This window comes from Mesoplodon mirus (genome assembly GCF_964341445.2).
Source record: "Mesoplodon mirus genome assembly, chromosome: 1".
NCBI classification, from domain to species: domain Eukaryota; kingdom Metazoa; phylum Chordata; class Mammalia; order Artiodactyla; family Ziphiidae; genus Mesoplodon; species Mesoplodon mirus.
Window position 1 is genome coordinate 38943527 of NC_138976.1, and position 18098 is coordinate 38961624.

General features: G+C 35.5%; 1 protein-coding gene across 12 annotated transcripts in view; it reads left to right on the forward strand.

Annotated features, from left to right (window-relative positions):
* The window catches only part of ZNF510 (zinc finger protein 510), a 22055-nt gene extending 4290 nt beyond the window's left edge, over window positions 1-17765 (forward strand). For 10 of the 12 annotated variants that reach the window (XM_082615280.1, XM_082615276.1, XM_082615272.1 and 7 more), the window contains exons 4-6: window positions 12560-12686; window positions 12977-13072; window positions 15090-17765. In XM_082615280.1, the coding sequence (XP_082471406.1) occupies window positions 12560-12686; window positions 12977-13072; window positions 15090-16744 (1878 nt within the window). In that variant the 3' untranslated portion in view covers window positions 16745-17765. Of the gene's footprint in view, window positions 1-6778; window positions 6898-12559; window positions 12687-12976; window positions 13073-15089 lie in introns of all 12 variants that reach the window. The other 2 variants (XM_082615275.1, XM_082615279.1) reach the window with 2 other exon arrangements.
* Window positions 17766-18098: the final 333 nt, after the last annotated feature.

Sequence of the window (18098 nt, forward strand, 5' to 3'; positions counted from 1 at the left end):
TTGTATGAATATACCACATTTTGTTTATCCATTCATCCTGTAATGGACACTTAGGTTGCTTCCACCTTTTGGCTATTGTGAATAATGCTACTATGAACATAGGTGTACAAATGTCTCTTCAAGACTCTGCCTTTAATTCTTGTGGATATATTGCTGGATCATGTGACAATTCTATGTTTAATTTTTCAAGGAACTGCCATACTGTTTTCAACAGTGGCTGCACCATTTTACATTTTCACCACCAGGGCACAAGGATTTCAGTTTCTCCAGATCCTTGTCAACACTTGCTATTTTCTGTTTTTCTCATAGTAGCCATTTTAATGGATGGGCGGTCTGGCTCTTTGCTTTTGACCTGTCATGAGTCAGCTTTGGTTGCCTCATCCAGGAAACAATGCTCTTTTTTTCCCCCTTGTCTCCCTCTGGGCTAATTTCCAGTCCTCTTCTGAATCTGCATAGCCCTCTGTCTTTCACCTATCTGCACTTCATACATTAGTGGAAATTACCTGATATGTGTTTGTCTGTCTGGTTAGACCATTAGCTTCAAGATCTGGAACCACCATGGGTTCATCTTAGGAGGCTTTCAGCTTTCCTAGTTGAGATTGCTCATTAAACTCTGTTCCAAATAAAAGATCATCCCCTAAGTATATGGAACTGGGCCACCAAGAGAATATGGATTTATATTCTTCTCAGACCACCACTTCATTTCTTACAAGATAGAGCCCATTCCGTTATTATCTTCTCTTTTACAAACCTGTGCACACTTGTTCTGCTTGTGACAAATAGGCCTGTTCTTCTGAATGAAAGGCTTTCCAAGAGGAAGTTTTTCTGACTTTCCCTCTATATTGTGCTTCCTCTAATATGTTGTCATTTAGCCTCTTAACCTTTAAGATCATATCGCCTCTGGATTCTTTTCGTGCTTATAAGAAGGACTAAACTTCTTGTGGACAAATACAGTCCCCTTGAAGGAGGTAATACACAGGAGATACTGGAAATAATGTGAAGATTTCTTCCTCATACATGGGAAACAAAGTCAGGATTAAAGGAATTAGTTGATTGATTGATCATTTGAATTCAGTGAGTATCAGGATTTGCAGTTTGTCAGAGAAAGGACAGACTGGTGGTATAGGCTCAGTTGATCAAAGGTGGATAGTTGAAAAGAATTGTGTCAGTCCTGAAGAATGGGTGGAATTTTGTTGCAGAGTATGGGCAGGTTACTGCATCTTGAAAGAATAACATCAAGTGGACTAAACAAGGGATACAAGGTCCAGTAAGAATCTTTGCCTATTACACTTTGGACTTCCTCTCAGGGAACACTAAGAGAGATGGAGAAATCTTGGGACCAGACTAGGTGTATTAGTTTGTTATGGCTGCCATGATAAAGTACCACAGACTGGATGGTTTAAACAACAGAAATTTGTTTTCTCACGGTCTCAAGGCTGAAAGTCTGAGATCAGGGTAGACAGGCTTGGTTCCTTCTGAGAGCTGTGAGGGAAGAATCAGTTCCAGGCCTCTTTCCTTGGCTTATAGATAGCTGTCTTCACATAATCTTCCCTCTGTACATATCTGTGTCCAAATTTCCTCCTCTTATAAGGACACTAATCAAATTGGATTAGGGCCTACCCTAATGACCTCATTATATATAAAATAAAAAGCCTATCTCCAAATACAATTACATTGTGAGGTACTGGGGGTTAGGACTTCAATGTATGAATTTTGAGTTGGACTAAAGCCCCTAACACTAGAAGTCCTTCGATGCCATCCTTAAGGGTTTGATGTCATCATGAGTTCTAGCATATGATATGGGGAAGAAATTCATGTAATAAAAGCAATTTTGTTTTTAATGTGGAAGTACTAGCAGAATGGGAAAGACATGAAAGGGGTAAAGTAAGTCCATGTGACTCCAGAGTTTTTCTCATAGGAGGGCAGAATGGTGATCCCTGTTGTAGAAGTGTATGAGAGCTGAGATTGTGCATAATTTCATATATTTTTAAAAGTCATTTATATTTCTTTTTTGTGAATCAGTCTTCTTTTTTACTAATTTTAAAGGCTTCTTAATTATTAAAGAATTTTTTAATTATTAAAGAATTTATCCTTTTATTCTGACATATGTGACAGATATTTTTCCCTATTTCACTATTTGTCTTTGGACACTTTTTGTCCAGAGTTGACCAAGTTCTTTCATTTTTACTAGTGGCATTTTGAGAAATTGTTAAAATATAGAAAGATACAAAGGGATAATGTAATAAACCTTCCCTAATCATCAACTATAAAATGTTTTTAAATCTTTAAAAAATTTTTACTTATTTATTTAACTGAGGTACAGTTTTAATACTAGTAAAGTGCACTCTAATTGTGAACTGAGTGGATTTTTACCTATGTATATACATATAATTTACCACCCAGATTAAGAGAGAAAACATTTCCATCATCCCTGAAGTTTCTTTCCTTCCTTCCAATTTTCAGTTAATAATAACTGCCCCCTTCTGCAGAGGTAACCACTAATCTAACCTCACTTATCAGGAAAAAAAGTATAAATTCATTTTCAACACCATATAAATGGAAGCATACCAATGCATACACTTTTTCAGGGGAAGGGGTGGTCTGTCTTTTTTCTCTGTACATATTTTTAGATCATCAATGTTGCTATGTATTTTAATACTTTTTATTGCTGAGCAGCATTCCATTATATGAATGTATGATGGTATGCTCATTCTCTTGTTGGTTTTTCATTTGTGTTTTTTCCAGTTTGGGACTATTATGAATAAAGCTGCTGTGAACATTCCTTTGTGTCTCTTGGCATATCTTCCTTTCTCTTGGTTATACAAGTAGCTTTCTAAAGTGGTTGAACCAATTTATACTTCTATCTGTACCAAATTCTCACTACTGTTAGCCTTTTTGATTTTAGCCATGTGTAGTGGTCTCTCATTGAAATTTATAATTTGCTTTCTGTGATAAATACTAGTATTGAGCACCATCATTTGTTTTGGCCATGTAGATATCTTTTATGTAAAGTAACTGTTCAGTTCTCTATTTTAATTGAATTATTTGCTTTTATTGATTAGTAGGCGTTATGTCTATATTATCAATACAGGTCATTTGCCAGATGTATGTATTGCTAATGTTTTTGCATTCTGTGACTTGACCATTTCTAGTGTCTTTTGATGAACTAAGTTATGAAATTTAATAAAGCTCAATATCAGTGTTTCTTTAATGGTAGTTCTTTGTGTGTCATGTTTGAAAGATCTTTCCCTGCTCTGAGATCATGAAGATATTCTCCTGTGTTGTTAGTGGATGCTTGATTATTTGAGCTTGATTCACCTGGAATTACTTTTGTGTATGGTACAAGGTAAGTGTCAAGGTTCATATTTCCATATGGATATCCAGTTGCCCTAGCACCATTTGTTGAAAAGACCATCCTCTGTCCACTGAATTGCAGCAGGGCTTCTGTTGTTCAATCAAGTGAACCAGTCAAGTGGTCTATATCTAGACTGTATTCTCTTCCTTTGATCCAGTTATTTCTCTTTTTACTAGTACTTCACTGTCATAATTACCGTTGTATTTCAGTAAGTCATGAAATAGGGTAGGCCTTAAAGTTTTACTTCTTAAAAAACTTATTGGCTAATTTTGATCCCATGTGTTTTCATAGAAATTTCGTTTCCACTGAAAATCCTGCTGGGGTTTTTTAAGAGTAGAGGTGAAGTCTGACATTTCATTAGATTTACTCCTATGTATTTGATCTATTTTGATAATGTAAATATTTTTAAATTTCATTTTTAGTTGTTGGTTTATCAGAATACAATGGATTTTTAAATATTGATCTTATATTTAGCTATTTTGTTAAATTCGCTTATTCTAATAGCTTATTTTAGTAGATTCTTTTGGATTTTAAATACACATCATGTCTTGCAAATAAAGAAAATTTTACTTCTTCCTTTTCAATCTTTATGTCTTTAATTTCTTTTTATTCTTCTAGTACCATGTTGAATACAAATGATGATAATAGAAATCTTTTTCTTCTACCTCACATGAGGGGGAAAATACTTAATATTTCACCACTGAGTGTGGTTTTAACTTGAGAGTTTTTGTACATGCCCTTCATTAGAATGAGGAAGTTCTCTTTCTGTTTTTAGTTTGCTGAGAATTTTTATTACACAGAGGTATTAAATTTGGTCAGATGCTTTTTCTGCATCTGGTGAGGTAACAGTATAATTTTATTTCTTTATTCTGTTAAAGGGGTGGATTATACTGATTGAATTATCAGTGTTTAACCAATCTTGCATTCCTGGGATGTCTCACACCTGGGTCTGAAGTACTATCCCTTTCATATATCATGCACCTTCTTGGTTAAATTTATGCTTAGTATTTACTTTTTATTCTATTCTAAGTGGAATTGGTTTCTTAATTTTTTTATTGTTCATTGCTAGTGTTTAGAAATACAAATGTTTGTGTGTTGATCTTGAATCCTGAAAATTTGCTGAGTTTGTTTATTAGCTATAACTTTTTGTAGATTTAGTGTTTATGTGTTATATATATTTATATATTAGATTATGTAGTCTGACTAGAGGTGGTTTTAATTTTTTCCTTTCCACTTTAATCTTTTTTTCTTTTTCTTGCTCATTTGCTCTGGCTAGAACTTCCAGTACAATGATAGAATTGGTTACAGTGGACATCCTTGTCTTATTCCTGAACTTTGGAGGAAAACTTCCTGTCTTTTAGCATTGTGTATGACGTTAGCTGGGATTTATCAAAAGTGCTTTTTATTGTGTTGATGAAGTTCTCTTTTATTCCTAGTTTGTTGAGTGTTTTTATCATTCGTGTTGGGTTTTGTCAAATGCTTTCTCTGCATCAATTGAGATGATCATGTGGTTTATTTCCTTCATTCTATTACTGTGCTGTTACATTGATTTATTTTCCTTTGGTGAGCCACTCTTACATTCCTGGGATAAATCCTGCTTGGTCATGGTGTATAATCATTTTAATATACTGCTAGGTTTGGTTTGCTTGTATTTTGCTGAGGAGATTTACATCTATATTTCTAAGGAATATTGATCTTTAGTCTTGTGATTTCTTTGTCTGACTTCAGTTAAAAGTAACTCATTGAATGAGTTAGGAAGTGTTCCCTCTTCTATTTTGGAGTGAGTTAGAGAAGGGTTTGTGTTCATTCTTCTTAAATGTTTGGTAAAATTCACCAGTGAATCCATCTGGTCTTAAGATTTTCTTTGTTGGGAGGTTTGTAACTACTAATTCAGTCTCCTTATGTGGAACTCTTCAGATTTTCTATTTCTGTTTGACTCAGTTTTCATAGTTTGTATGTTTCTAAGAATTTGTCCTTTTCAGCTAGGTTATCTAGTTTGTTGGTGTACAGTTGTTTATAGTGCTCTCTTATAGTCATTTTTATTTCTGTAAAGTCGGTAAAAATGGCCCCACTTTCATTACCAATTTTAGTAAATTAGAGTCTTCTTTTTTCTTAGTCAGTCTGCCTAAAGGTTCATCCATTCTGTTGATCTTTTCAATGAACCAACATTCAGTTGATTATATTGTTTTTTATTCTTTATTTGGTTTTTCTCTGCTTTAATCTTCATTATTTCTGTCCTTCTGCTAGTTTTGGGTTTAGTTCACATTTATTTTTCTAGTTCCTTAGGATATACAGTTAGGTCATTGATTTGAGATCTTTTTTAATGTAGGTGTTATTTATAGCTATAAATGTCCCTCTAAGCACTGTTTTAGTTGCATCTCATAAGTTTTGGTATGTTGTGTTTTTGTTTTGTTATCTCAAAATATTTTCTAATTTCCCTTCGATTCCCTTTGATTTATTCTTTGATCTTTTGGATTTTTTAAGAGTGTGTAGTTTTATTTCCACATACTTTGGAATTTTCCAGTTTTCCTTTTCTTACTGATTTCTGGTTTCATTATCTTTTGGTCATAGAAGGTACTTTGTATGATTTTAACCTTTAAAATATATTGAGACTTGTTTCATGGCCTAACATATGGCCTATACCAGAGAATGTTCCATGTTTACTGAAGAACGTGTATGCTTCTGGTGTTGGCCTGAGTGTTTCTGTAGATATCTGTGATCTACAGTTCACAGCTTTGTTCAAGTGTGTTCTTCCAATATTGATCTTTTGTCTAGTAGTTCAATCCATTATGAAAGTGGGGCAATAAAATCTCCAACTATTATTGTTGAATAGTTTATCTTGTCAGTTCTGTCAGTTTTTGCCAACAGAAGTTCTGTTGTTAGGTACATGTATGTTTATAACTGTTTTGTTTTCTTGATTTATTGACCCTTTTACCATTGTAAAATGTCCTTTCTCTCTCTCTCTCTCTCTCTCTCTCTCTCTCTCTCTCTCTCTTTTGTTTTTTGTTTTTTTGGTCTTAACACATTATTGACCAGAGATACATTAATACTTAGTCTTTTGTTACCTGAACGTTATTGACCGGAGACGTATCAATATGTTTGTAGAGAGTGATAAAATTAACATCACTGTGTGAAGTTGTTAGACCTTAAAATTGATCAAGGAGTCATTATACAACTTATGATTGTCATTATCATTCACATTTTGCTCCGTTAGCTTTTTTGTTCCAACCTTGTGTATGTTATAAATGTAAAATTTTTCAAAAATGACACATCATGAAATTTTGAGTGAAGAAGAATTTTTTGGTGAATTTTATGCAGATACTTTCTCTGATTGTCCAAGCAACATATATACTAGTCTCTCAGAAGATGATAGTTCTTCAGAATATAGTTCTGATTCAGATGATTTGAATATTAAACCAACAGAATCATTGATTCTAATATGGAAAGTGAAAATGAAACTCAAGGTGCTGGAACTTGCTCCTTTACTTCTACAGAAGAGTGGATTGAAGACAACATTTCACAAAAATTAGAAGACTTTACAGGTGTAACTATTAAATGTAATAACCTGCAAAGTGTCAGTGAAATAACAGAATTAATTTTTGGCCAGCTGAAATAAAAATTGCCGGCCACAGGCATTAGTTTTTGCAAAAATCCCCCAGTCAATAATGAGTTAAAGTCTGTTTTGTCTAATACTAGTATAGGCAATCCAGGTCTATTTTGGTTACTGTTTACATGATATATCTTGTGTTAGTCTTTTACTTTCAAACTGTTGTGTCTTTGAATGTGAAGTGTTACTTGTAGACAGAATACAATTGGATCATATTTTTTCAATCCATTCTGCAAGTCTCTGCCTTTTAATTCATATATTTAACCATTAACATTTAATGTAAGAAGCATTTGTCTTCTATTTAGACATTTGCCTGAGTATGTGATATGTCCATTTTGTTTTTCTACTTCACAATTTTTGCTTTCTTTTGTGTTAAGTCAATATTTCCTAGTATACCATTTCAGTTACCTTGTTGTGCCTTTACTACATTTTTTCTCAGTTATTAGTGGCTACCTTGTTGATTACAATTAACAACTATAACAGTATTGTTCAGATGAATACAAACTTAATTTCAACAGTATACTAAAACTTTGCTCTTCTATAGCTTCACACCCTCCTCACTGCTTTATGCTGTTATTGTCATCTAAATTAACAATTTTATACATGTGTGTATACTAGTAGCCATTTCTTATTACTGCCTCATGTAGTGGTCTTAAAATCATACAGGAGAAAAACAAATACAAAAAAATACATTTATAGTGTCTTTTATATTTTTACCTGTGTAGTTACTTTTGCCTACATAGTTTTCTTTACTTCTTCATATGGATTTTTGAGTTATTGTCCAGTGTACTCTCATTATAGCCTGAATGACTCCCTTATTAATATTTCTTATACAGCAAGTATACTAATGACATTTTCCCAGTCCTTATTTACCTAGGAGTGTCATAATTTCTTCTTCGTTTTTGAAGGATGGTTTTGCTGAATATTCAAGTCTTGGTTGACAGTCTTTCCCTTTGGTACTTTAAATATGTCATACAACTGCCTAATGGTTTCCCTGGTTTCTAATGAGAAATCAGCTATTAATCTTATTTGGGAGCCTTTGGAGGCAGTGAGTCACCTCTCTCTTGCTGCTTTCAAGTTTTATTCTTTGTATTTCGGCCCTTTTTCCTCTTTTCTCTCCTACTTCTGGTATGTGAATGTTGCTATGTTTGATTGTGACCCACAAATCACTGAGGCCTTTTGTTCATTTTCCTTCATTATTTTTACTGTATGCTCTCAGATTGGGTCATCTCAATAGATTTATATTCAAATTGGCTGATTTTTCTGCCTCTTCAGCTCTTGAGCCCTCTAGGGACTTATTCACTTCAATTATTATACTTTCTACTCCAGAATTTCAGTTTGCTTTTTCAATATATATATACTTTCTGTCTCTTTATTGACATTCTTTATTTGGTGAGACATTGTTCCCATGCTTTCCTTTTATTCTTTTGATGTGGTTTCCTTTAGTACTTGGTACATATTTAAAACAGCTGATGAAAAGTCTTGGTCTAGTAAGTCCAATGTCTGGACTTACTCAGAGACAGTTTTTACACTGTTTCATACATAGTCTGTTTGTTTTCCTATATATGAGTAATAGTTTCTCATCTGTTTACGTCTCAAATTTTTGTTGAAAACTGGACATTTAAAATATAATGTGTAATCAGAATCTCAACAACTGCAGCTGTTGTTATGTATTTGTCTAGTGACTCTTTTGAACTAATTCTGTAGAATCTGTATTCTTTGTCATGTGTGGCCAACTGAAGTCACTGCTCCATTAATTAAATAGCCAGCTAATAATTGGATAATGATTTCCTTAAATACCTGTAACAAATAAGGCTCCCAATATTTGCTGAGTTACTCTGTGTGTATGTTGGGGCATGCCTTCAACAATTAGCCCAGCATTTTATTACTCCACATTAGCCTTCACTTTTCTTTCATAGAGCCTCAAGGTTAGTGAGAGGCAAAGGTTTAGCACCTTCTCAGGTCTTTCCTGAATGTGCACACAGCCCAGGGATTGTGTGTCACCTTTTAGATCATCAGGAATATACCTGAGCTTTTCAAAGCCCCTTTGGATATCTCATTCTCCAGCTTTTCCCTTTAAGCTTTTTAGTAATACTGTTGTTTCCCTTAGCTGTTAAAAACTGCCTGTAGTAGTCAAGTAGCCATGATGGTAAACAATATCCCATGATTTTTTTAAAAAAATAATGTCATTGGGCTTCCCTGGTGGCGCACTGGTTGAGAGTCTGCCTGCCGATGCAGGGGACACGGGTTCGTGCCCCGGTCCGGGAAGATCTCACATGCCGCGGAGCGGCTAGGCCTGTGAGCCATGGCTGCTGAGCCTGCGCGTCCGGAGCCTGTGCTCCGCAACGGGAGCACAGTGAGAGGCCCGTGTACTGCAAAACAAACAAACAAACAAACAAACAAAAATAATGTCATATCCCCAGGGAAAATGTTATTTACAGCTTTGAGTCATGTCAAATGAAGAGGGGTGGTCTAGGGAACCACCAGACAGGCCAGATAATGCCAGTTCTCTGGGAATGGGGTTTATCTTCTAATTGAACCTCAGTCTTAGGTACTGAGAACTTGGGTCTCAGCATTTTATTACTTAGAAGAGATAGGACAGATAGGTCTAGGCATCATTTTTGGTAGTGTCTGCTACTGCTCTCTCCCTACTGCAGTGAGATCCCACCAATCACATTATGTGTTCTGATGATTTTCCCCTTACAGATTAAGTATTCTTTAGTGGAGATATGCATGAGTCTGAGTGGATTTAAGCACTGACTGTTCTTCCTCTATGCTAGCTATCACCACATGGGACAGAAAGGGGCTTCTTCTGAATTCTCCCCCAATCCTCTCTATGACAGATAGGCTTCCTTGAGAAAATCTCACAAAGAAGGTAGAAATTACCCTATGTCTGTGACACATACCATCTCCCTAGGGACTTCACACTCTTCACATTTGCATACATGTGGTTTTTATAGCTTAAGCTTCCTATCTTACATGGAGTTTAGCATATGGTTCAGTAAGCAAATGAATGGGTCCTGATTCTCCCTACAGGTACCTGTCTCTCTCCTGATTTCAGATTGTTTGCCATGCAATTTCATTTCTCTAATGAGTTCAAAAAGACATTAATTTTCAGTTCGCCAAGCTTTGTTCTTGTAAGATGTTAGTATTGCTCTTTTCAGCTTTCTACATCTTTGAGCTAAAATCTAAAGCCACACTGTATGATTGTAATTTTTTCTAATTTGGCGAGACTTACTGTTTTTGTTTTATAATATGCAAAGTGTACCAGAAAATTATTTATGTTATGATCAGATTATCCTTTATATTTCAGTTAGTCAAGTTGGGTAATTACATCATTTCAGTCTTCTGTATCAGTGGTCAGCAAACTTTTTTGGTAAATGTCAGATAATAGGCTTTGTGGGAGATATGGTCTCTCTTGGAACTACTGAACTCTACAGTTTTAGTCTTATAGCAGCCATAGATAATACATAAACAAATGAACATGAACTGTGTTCTAATAAAATTTTATTTTCAGAAAAACAATGTGCCAGATTTGGTCTTTGGCCCATAAGTTTCTGACCCCTGTTCTAAATCTCTCTTGGTTTTTCAGTCTGCTTGACCTGTGAGTTACTGAGAGAGTTGTATTAAAAACACTAATTATAATTGTGTGTCTGTATATCTAATTTCTCTCAACTATTGTTTATATATATACAATATACAGTAATACTCATTGTTCTCAGTAGTTCTGTTCTGTAAAGTGGCCATGAACACTGAATTAGCAAATACTGAACCATTGCTCCCAGGGGAAATACAGGATTAGGTTCCTGCAAGCTCCTGGTCACAACATTTTGGTTAGCCAATCAATATGTAACCTGGTTATGTGTGTTTCTGTTTAAGAACATCTTATTTAGTAATATTGTTGATTCATGAACATGAACTAACAGCCAACAGCACCATAATTAATGCTTGAACACAGCCTATTAAACATGCTTATTTTCTGCATAAGGCATATCACAACGCTTTTGCACTTAGGGACACTAGATAGCACTTCTTTTTCTTTTTTTTTAAATATGGAATTTTATAAACTTAGTTTTATTTATTTTTGGCTGCATTGGGTCTTTGTTGCTGTGAGCGGGCTTTCTCTAGTTGCGGCAAGCAGGGGCTGCTCTTCATTGCAGTGCACAGGCTTCTCATTGGGGTGGCTTCTCGTGTGGAGGATGAGCTCTAGGCACGTGGGTTTCATTAGTTGCAGCATGCGGGCTTAGTAGTTGTGGCTCACGGGCTCTAGAGCGCAGGCTCAGTAGTTGTGGCACACGGGCTTAGTTGCTCCGTGGCATGTGGGATCTTCCTGGACCAGGGCTCGAACCTGTGTCCCTTGCATTGGCAGGCAGATTCTTAACCACTGTGCCACCAGGGAAGTCCCTAGATAGCACTTCTGTACTACACAATGGGGCCATTCTAAAATGTGAAACCACCAAGAAATAGCACAAAAATGAAAAAAAGTACTAAATAGACTACAAAAAGGATATGATTACAGTACAACAGCTGAAACAAGAAGGCAGGGCATTATCTTGTTCAGACTCAGCTGGGAAAACGTGTATTGGGCAAATTTTTTATCATTATGTGAATGTCTGCAAATGACTGCAAAATCACAAGTACTGATTTGGAAGTTAAAAGTAAATTTTAGTGAGTAGGTGAATTTGCAAATACAGAATCTGAATAATGAGAACTGACTATATTTGGAAGCTGTGTTGATATGCTGTATTTGGAAGCATATCAATTTATGTTACAGCTTCTGTTAAAAGAATCATTTTATCATTATATATATATGTGTATGTATATATATATATATATATATATTCATACTTTATTACATTCAGGTCTACTGCTTTTCTTGTTAATATAACCACATCCATTTTCTTTTGGTTAGTGATTATGTATATATCTTTTTGCATCCTTTTCCTTTCAGTCTTCATACATCCGCCTCTATAAATTGTGTTTTCTTTGTTGTTATTTTTATGCTGTCAGTCTTTCCTTTAATTGTATTCATTAGTCCAGAGGTTGGCAAATTTTTTCTGTAATGTGTCAGGTAGTACATATTTTCAGTTTTGATAGTCATAAAGTCTCTGATAAAACTGCTATGCTCTGCTTGTTTTTGCATAAAAGCAGCCATAGACAATACAAAATTATTGGCGGTAGGGGGGTTGCTGTGTCCCAATAAAACTTTTATTTTAAAAAGTGGCAAGCTGGATTTGGCCACAGGTCATAATTTGCTGACCGCTTCCCTGGAGCATGCCCAGGGTAGTAGAGTGGGATGAAAATTGTAAGAAGTGTATTTATATTTTTTTGCTAAAAAATAAATTAAAAAAACAAAAGTTTTACTAATATACTTATTGAGAGTACAAGTATGTAACTCATAAATACATACAAATTAAGTTATTAATATTTTTACTAATTGAGCACCTCCAAAGTATAAGCTAAAATTAGATCCAAAATAGGCATCCTTTATATTCATTTGTTTAAGCTCTTTACAGTAAACATAAGAACTGTTTTCATGCGTATTTTCTATGTCATCTAATTCTAAACCCAGATTAAACAGAAATGTACTCTTGCAGGTATCAGTGTCATTCAAGGACGTAACTGTCGAACTCACCCAGGAGGAGTGGCAGCAAATGGGTCCTATTCAGAAAACCCTCTACAGAGATGTGATGCTAGAGAACTACAACAACCTAGTCTCAGTGGGTGAGCATATAAGCATAACTTACCCTCATAACACCATACAGAAGGCATTTCCTTTTTATGCATCAGTACACATGAATACTTTAGATTTTAATGTCATTTAGGCGTTTTATTCAGGAATATAATGTAACCAAGCCCTACTGAGGAATAGAAAGTGTTTGACTGCCATTGCCAGCTGCCAATGATAAATTCAGCTGAGGGCCTTCAGGATGCTGTTCCTGAAGCTTTTTCCACTTCTGGAGACTAAAAAGCTCATGATCTGGCTTAAATACTCAGTTGTTGCCTGTTTACAGGGAACTGCATTTTCAAACCAGAGGTGATCTTCAAATTGGAGCAAGGAGGAGAGCCTTGGTTCTTAGAGGAAGAATTCTCAAACCAGAGCCATAAAGGTGAGTTACTGAGCACTAATAGAATTCTGTGGGGTAGTTAGACTCCAGAAGGTCAGTTTAGCAGTGAACACCTTCATATTTCAAGACTTTTCTTATAAGTCCCAAAGGCACAAAAAATACCAGTCAAAAGAGAATGATTAGTAAACTTGACTACATAAAAATTGAGAATTTTGTTCATAAATGATACCATTAAAAGGATGAAAAGACAGGCCACAGAGTAGCAGAATAGATATACAATACAAGTAACCTAGAAAGGATAAGCATCCTGAAAATGTAAAAACTTCTGCAAGTTTATACAGGAAAGCATAGCAACTCAGTGTATGTGAAAGACTTTATATATAGGAGCTTTCAAACAGCTGTTAAATCTTGGAAAATGTGTTCAATCCCATTACTTTTCACAGAATGCAAAATAGAGTATAAGGTGAGGTAAATAATATGTATAGCATAAAATGAGATTAACAAATCTGGCAATGGCAAGTCATGGGGACGATGTAAAATATTAAAGACCCTTATTTATTGACTGAAAATGTAAACTGATAAAACCACTATGAAATCAGGAAGATGTTATCAAATAGTTAAAGTTTTACACACCTGTAACCAAGTAATCATTTCCCCACTGTATACCCTATAAAAAGGCATGATTGTATTCTCTAGAATGAAAAAACAGTATTTATGGCAATATTGGTTATTTTTGCCAAAATTGGGCTCATCAACAATAGAATAAAGGAATAGTATTTCTTAAGGGAGAATTATACAGCTATATGAAATCTTATACAATGATTGCAAACATAATATTAAACAAAAAATATAAATATGCATGTATGGTTACATTTATGTAAATGTCAGAAACAAGCAAAACTCAATTACATTTTTAGGAATTAATATATAGGTGGTAAAACTACAAAGAAAATCAAGGAAGTAAATATCAGGAGAGTGATGAACTCTTAAGCATGAGGAAGTTGTTACCAGGCAGGGATTTTTGCAGAGCCGTTTATGTTCTGTTTCTTGACATGGTTTCTAATTCGATGAGTGTTCACTCTATACCGTTAAATTGCACATATAAGTTTTATGCAAATATAAATTATGTTTCATGCTTAACAGAAAGTTACAAGATGAACCAAAAGTAAAATAGTATTCACAGTTCATATAAGCCAGAAAGGATGGGCATCTAGAATGCATAGGAATTTGGATCTTTGCAGTAAGGTCTTCCATAATACCTCATTTAAAATTCCACCCCTCAAACTGAAATGTGGAAATTCAGAATGAAGTGATCAGGTTCACTTATCTGCAGTTTTGTTAGATGGAATAAGTCAAAGGTATCACAGCCAGAATTGAGCAGTGAATCTAATTTAATTACAAGAATTGATTTTCCTTTTATCAGTCTTATACTTGTTTGTATTTCTGTGACTCACAGCTGCAAGATGGGTTTTATCCTGAGCTATAAACCTCTTCATTTAATCATGAGGAGGTTGGTGCTATCAATTTAATTTGATTTTGAAAGACTGAATGGAAATAAGGAATGATATCAAATTGAAGTATGAAGACTCTTGAGGATTCTACCAGTAGAGCCTAGATAATGTTGGACCTCTACTGTAATTTACTTCCTCAAACCAAACCATTCTCCTGTTGGGCCTAACCCATCAATGCTTATTATCTCCTAATTTTCTTGTTACTCTACTTAAGTTTATAACCCCCTGTGTTGTATTAATTATCTGGTTTTCCTGCTCCCTAAAATCATCACTCCCATAAAAGTCTTAATTTCTCTCCCTTCTCCACCCAGGTAGGAAAATCCAATTTATCACAATCCAACTACAGATATATATTTATAACCAGTTTCCTCTCTAATTTTCACTGTATCAATATTATTTTTTAAAGGAGGGTGTCTCTCTCTCATACACACAAACCCACAAATTAATCTTGAGAAACCAAAAAATGAATTGCAGCATAGGCTATATGTTTATAAGCCCCAGCCATAAGAATAGTAAGATTCAAAGTGTTTTCAATTTTTCTGTTTTAGAAGACTACAGAGATGAAAATCTAATCAAGAGGAACAAAAAAATCAAAGACAAGCACCTGCAGCAAGTAACATTTATAAATAATAAACAGTTGCCTAGAGAGGAAGAAGTTTTGAGAAAACCATTTAATCTGCACATAGTTCCTGTTTCTTCATCAAAAATGTCCTGCAAATGTGACTCATGCGGAGTGAATTCGCAAAGTATTTCTCAATTTATCATTAATAGTAGAACCTACTCAACAAAAAAAACAGATTGTTATAATGTACGTGAAAATTTGCCTTTCAAAATTAAGCTTGAAAGAACTCATACTGGAGAGAAATTTTATGAATATTATAAAAATCAGGAAACCCTCAGTTATAAGGAAAATCTTCCTGAACATCAAAAGTGTCAAACATTGAAGCAAGCTTTTGAATTTAATGGGATTGGAAAAGCCTTTTATGTTGAGGCTGGATGTGTTAAACATAAGAATACTCATACAGGACAACAATCCTGTAAAGATGGAGAGTTCAGGAAAAACTGTGACAAGACAACTCTCTTTGACCACGAAAGAACTGGGACAGGGGAGAAACACTCTCATCTTAACCAGTGTGGGAAATCCTTCTGTGAGAAGTCAGCTATCAAGGAATACAATAAATTTAACATGACTGTGAAACACTGTGAATGTATTACAAGTGGGAATAATTTCAGCAGGAAGTCATACTTTACTCAACCTCAGAGAACTCTCACAGAAGAGAATCCATTGGTATGTAATGACAGAACACAAGCTGGAGATACACACTTTGAATGTCATGAAAATAGGAAGTCTTACCAGAAAGCCCACAAAGTACGCCAGAGAACTCACTATGAAGTAAAACCCTATAAATGTAATGAATGTGGGAAATCCTTCTGTCAAAAAGGACATCTCATTCAACATCAGAGAACTCACACAGGAGAGAAACCATTTGAATGTAATGAATGTGGAAAAACTTTCTCCCAGAAGTCACACCTCAGTACACATCAGAGAATTCACACAGCAGAGAAACCCTATAAATGTAATGACTGTGGGAAAACATTTGTCCAGAAGTCAACCCTCAGGGGACATCAGAGAATTCACACAGGAGAGAAACCCTATGAATGTTGTGATTGTGGAAAATCTTTTGTTCAAAAGTCAACCCTCAGAGATCATCACAGAATTCACACAGGGGAGAAATCCTTTCAATGTAACGAATGTGGGAAAACTTTTGGCCAGAAGTCAAACCTCAGAATACATCAGAGAACTCACAGTGGTGAGAAAACTTATCACTGTAAAGAATGTGAAAAATCCTTCTGGCGAAAAGACCATCTCATTCAACATCAGAAAACACACACAGGAGAGAAACCATTTAAATGTAATGAGTGTGGGAAAACTTTCGCCCGGACATCAACCCTCAGAGTTCATCAGAGAATTCACACTGGGGAAAAACCATTTAAATGTAATGAATGTGGGAAAAAATTTGTCCGGAAGGCAATCCTTAGTGATCATCAGAGAATTCATACAGGGGAGAAACCCTTTCAGTGTAATAAATGTGGGAAAACTTTTGGTCAGAAATCAAACCTTAGAATACATCAGAGAGCTCACAGTGGGGAGAAATCTTATGAATGTAATAATATGGAAACTTGCCTAAGAAGTCAACCCTAAGTGTATACCAGAGAATTCGGGGGGGGGGGAAATCAAATTGATAATTAATAACTGTGGAAAATTCTTCTGACTAAGAGACCAACCTATTTGACATCAGAAAATTCACAAAGGAGAAAAACCATATAAGTCTGAATATAGGAAGAATTTTGCCCAAAAGGCAACTCCGAGAGTGTATCAGAGAATTCACACAGGATTTCTTTCAAGGTGCTCTGGAAACCCTGTTGGATGGAGTCATGCCTTGTTAGATAACTCATATCACATGTGCTCGTAATCTTCTCATTAGTAAGAATTTGATAGCTAAACTAAATTTCCCTATCTCCCTTTCATCTAAGTGGGGCTTTGTGACTGGCTAGTAGACTGAGAATGCTCATGTTGTATGCCACACCTAGTTCTGACTTCCCTGGTCCCAGCAGTATCTCAGTCATACATGGAATAGTAGCAACTATCCCTTAGAGAGGAAATGTATCCCCCACTTTGCTGCCTGAAGCAAAGCTGCTGGCTCAGTAGGACCCTCAACTCATAAGTACTCTAATTGGGCCTGTTTCACTGATGGTTTTGCTAGTTGAAACCACTTGGACACTGTGACTGTTCAACCTCAGTGCCATTATGCAGACCACAAAGCTAATGTGGCTGCTCCTGTCACTGGGCAGAACACAAAGATGTTCTCAACTCTAGCCAGTATTCCCTCTGATGAAACTTGGTGCGTTTTCATTGATTCTTGGGTTCTTACTGTACCTAGCTATCTGACATGCCTGTTGTAAAACTATAGGCATATAAAAGCACCCCTGTTTGGTGCTGTGAACTGTGGGGGGAAAACCACAGCTGCTGAGCACAACGTCTGGGTTTTTCAACTAGATTCACATGGTAAAGAGACTATTCTCTGATAAGACTGACTGGAATCAAGTTGCTGATCAAGCCCCCACTACCCTGATTGCCAGCATTGCTACCTGAATCCATATCATACTGATGGCAAAACATTTACCATTTTACCCTGGATACAAAGTAAAGGTCTGTGTATATATCCAATGTTTCCTTTGGTGTCATTTGATACAAGAATGTAGTTTTTTTCTTCTGGATTAGCAGCCAGTGCTCCATATGCCATTTGATTGATTCATCCCTTTCCTACTGATTTTAAATATCTTCATATACTAACTTGTCATTTGTAAATATATTGCATATGACTGACTACTCATGACCATATTAGTAACAGATTCTCCTTTTATGAACAGGGATGGCACATACCTCATATTAGCCAAAAATACCCTGTCTTTCTGGCCTGATACTGAATGTTTCACTGAAGGGTATTTGAATCAAGTTTAGAAAAGGAGAATACCTCCTAGGACTTTGGAAATGA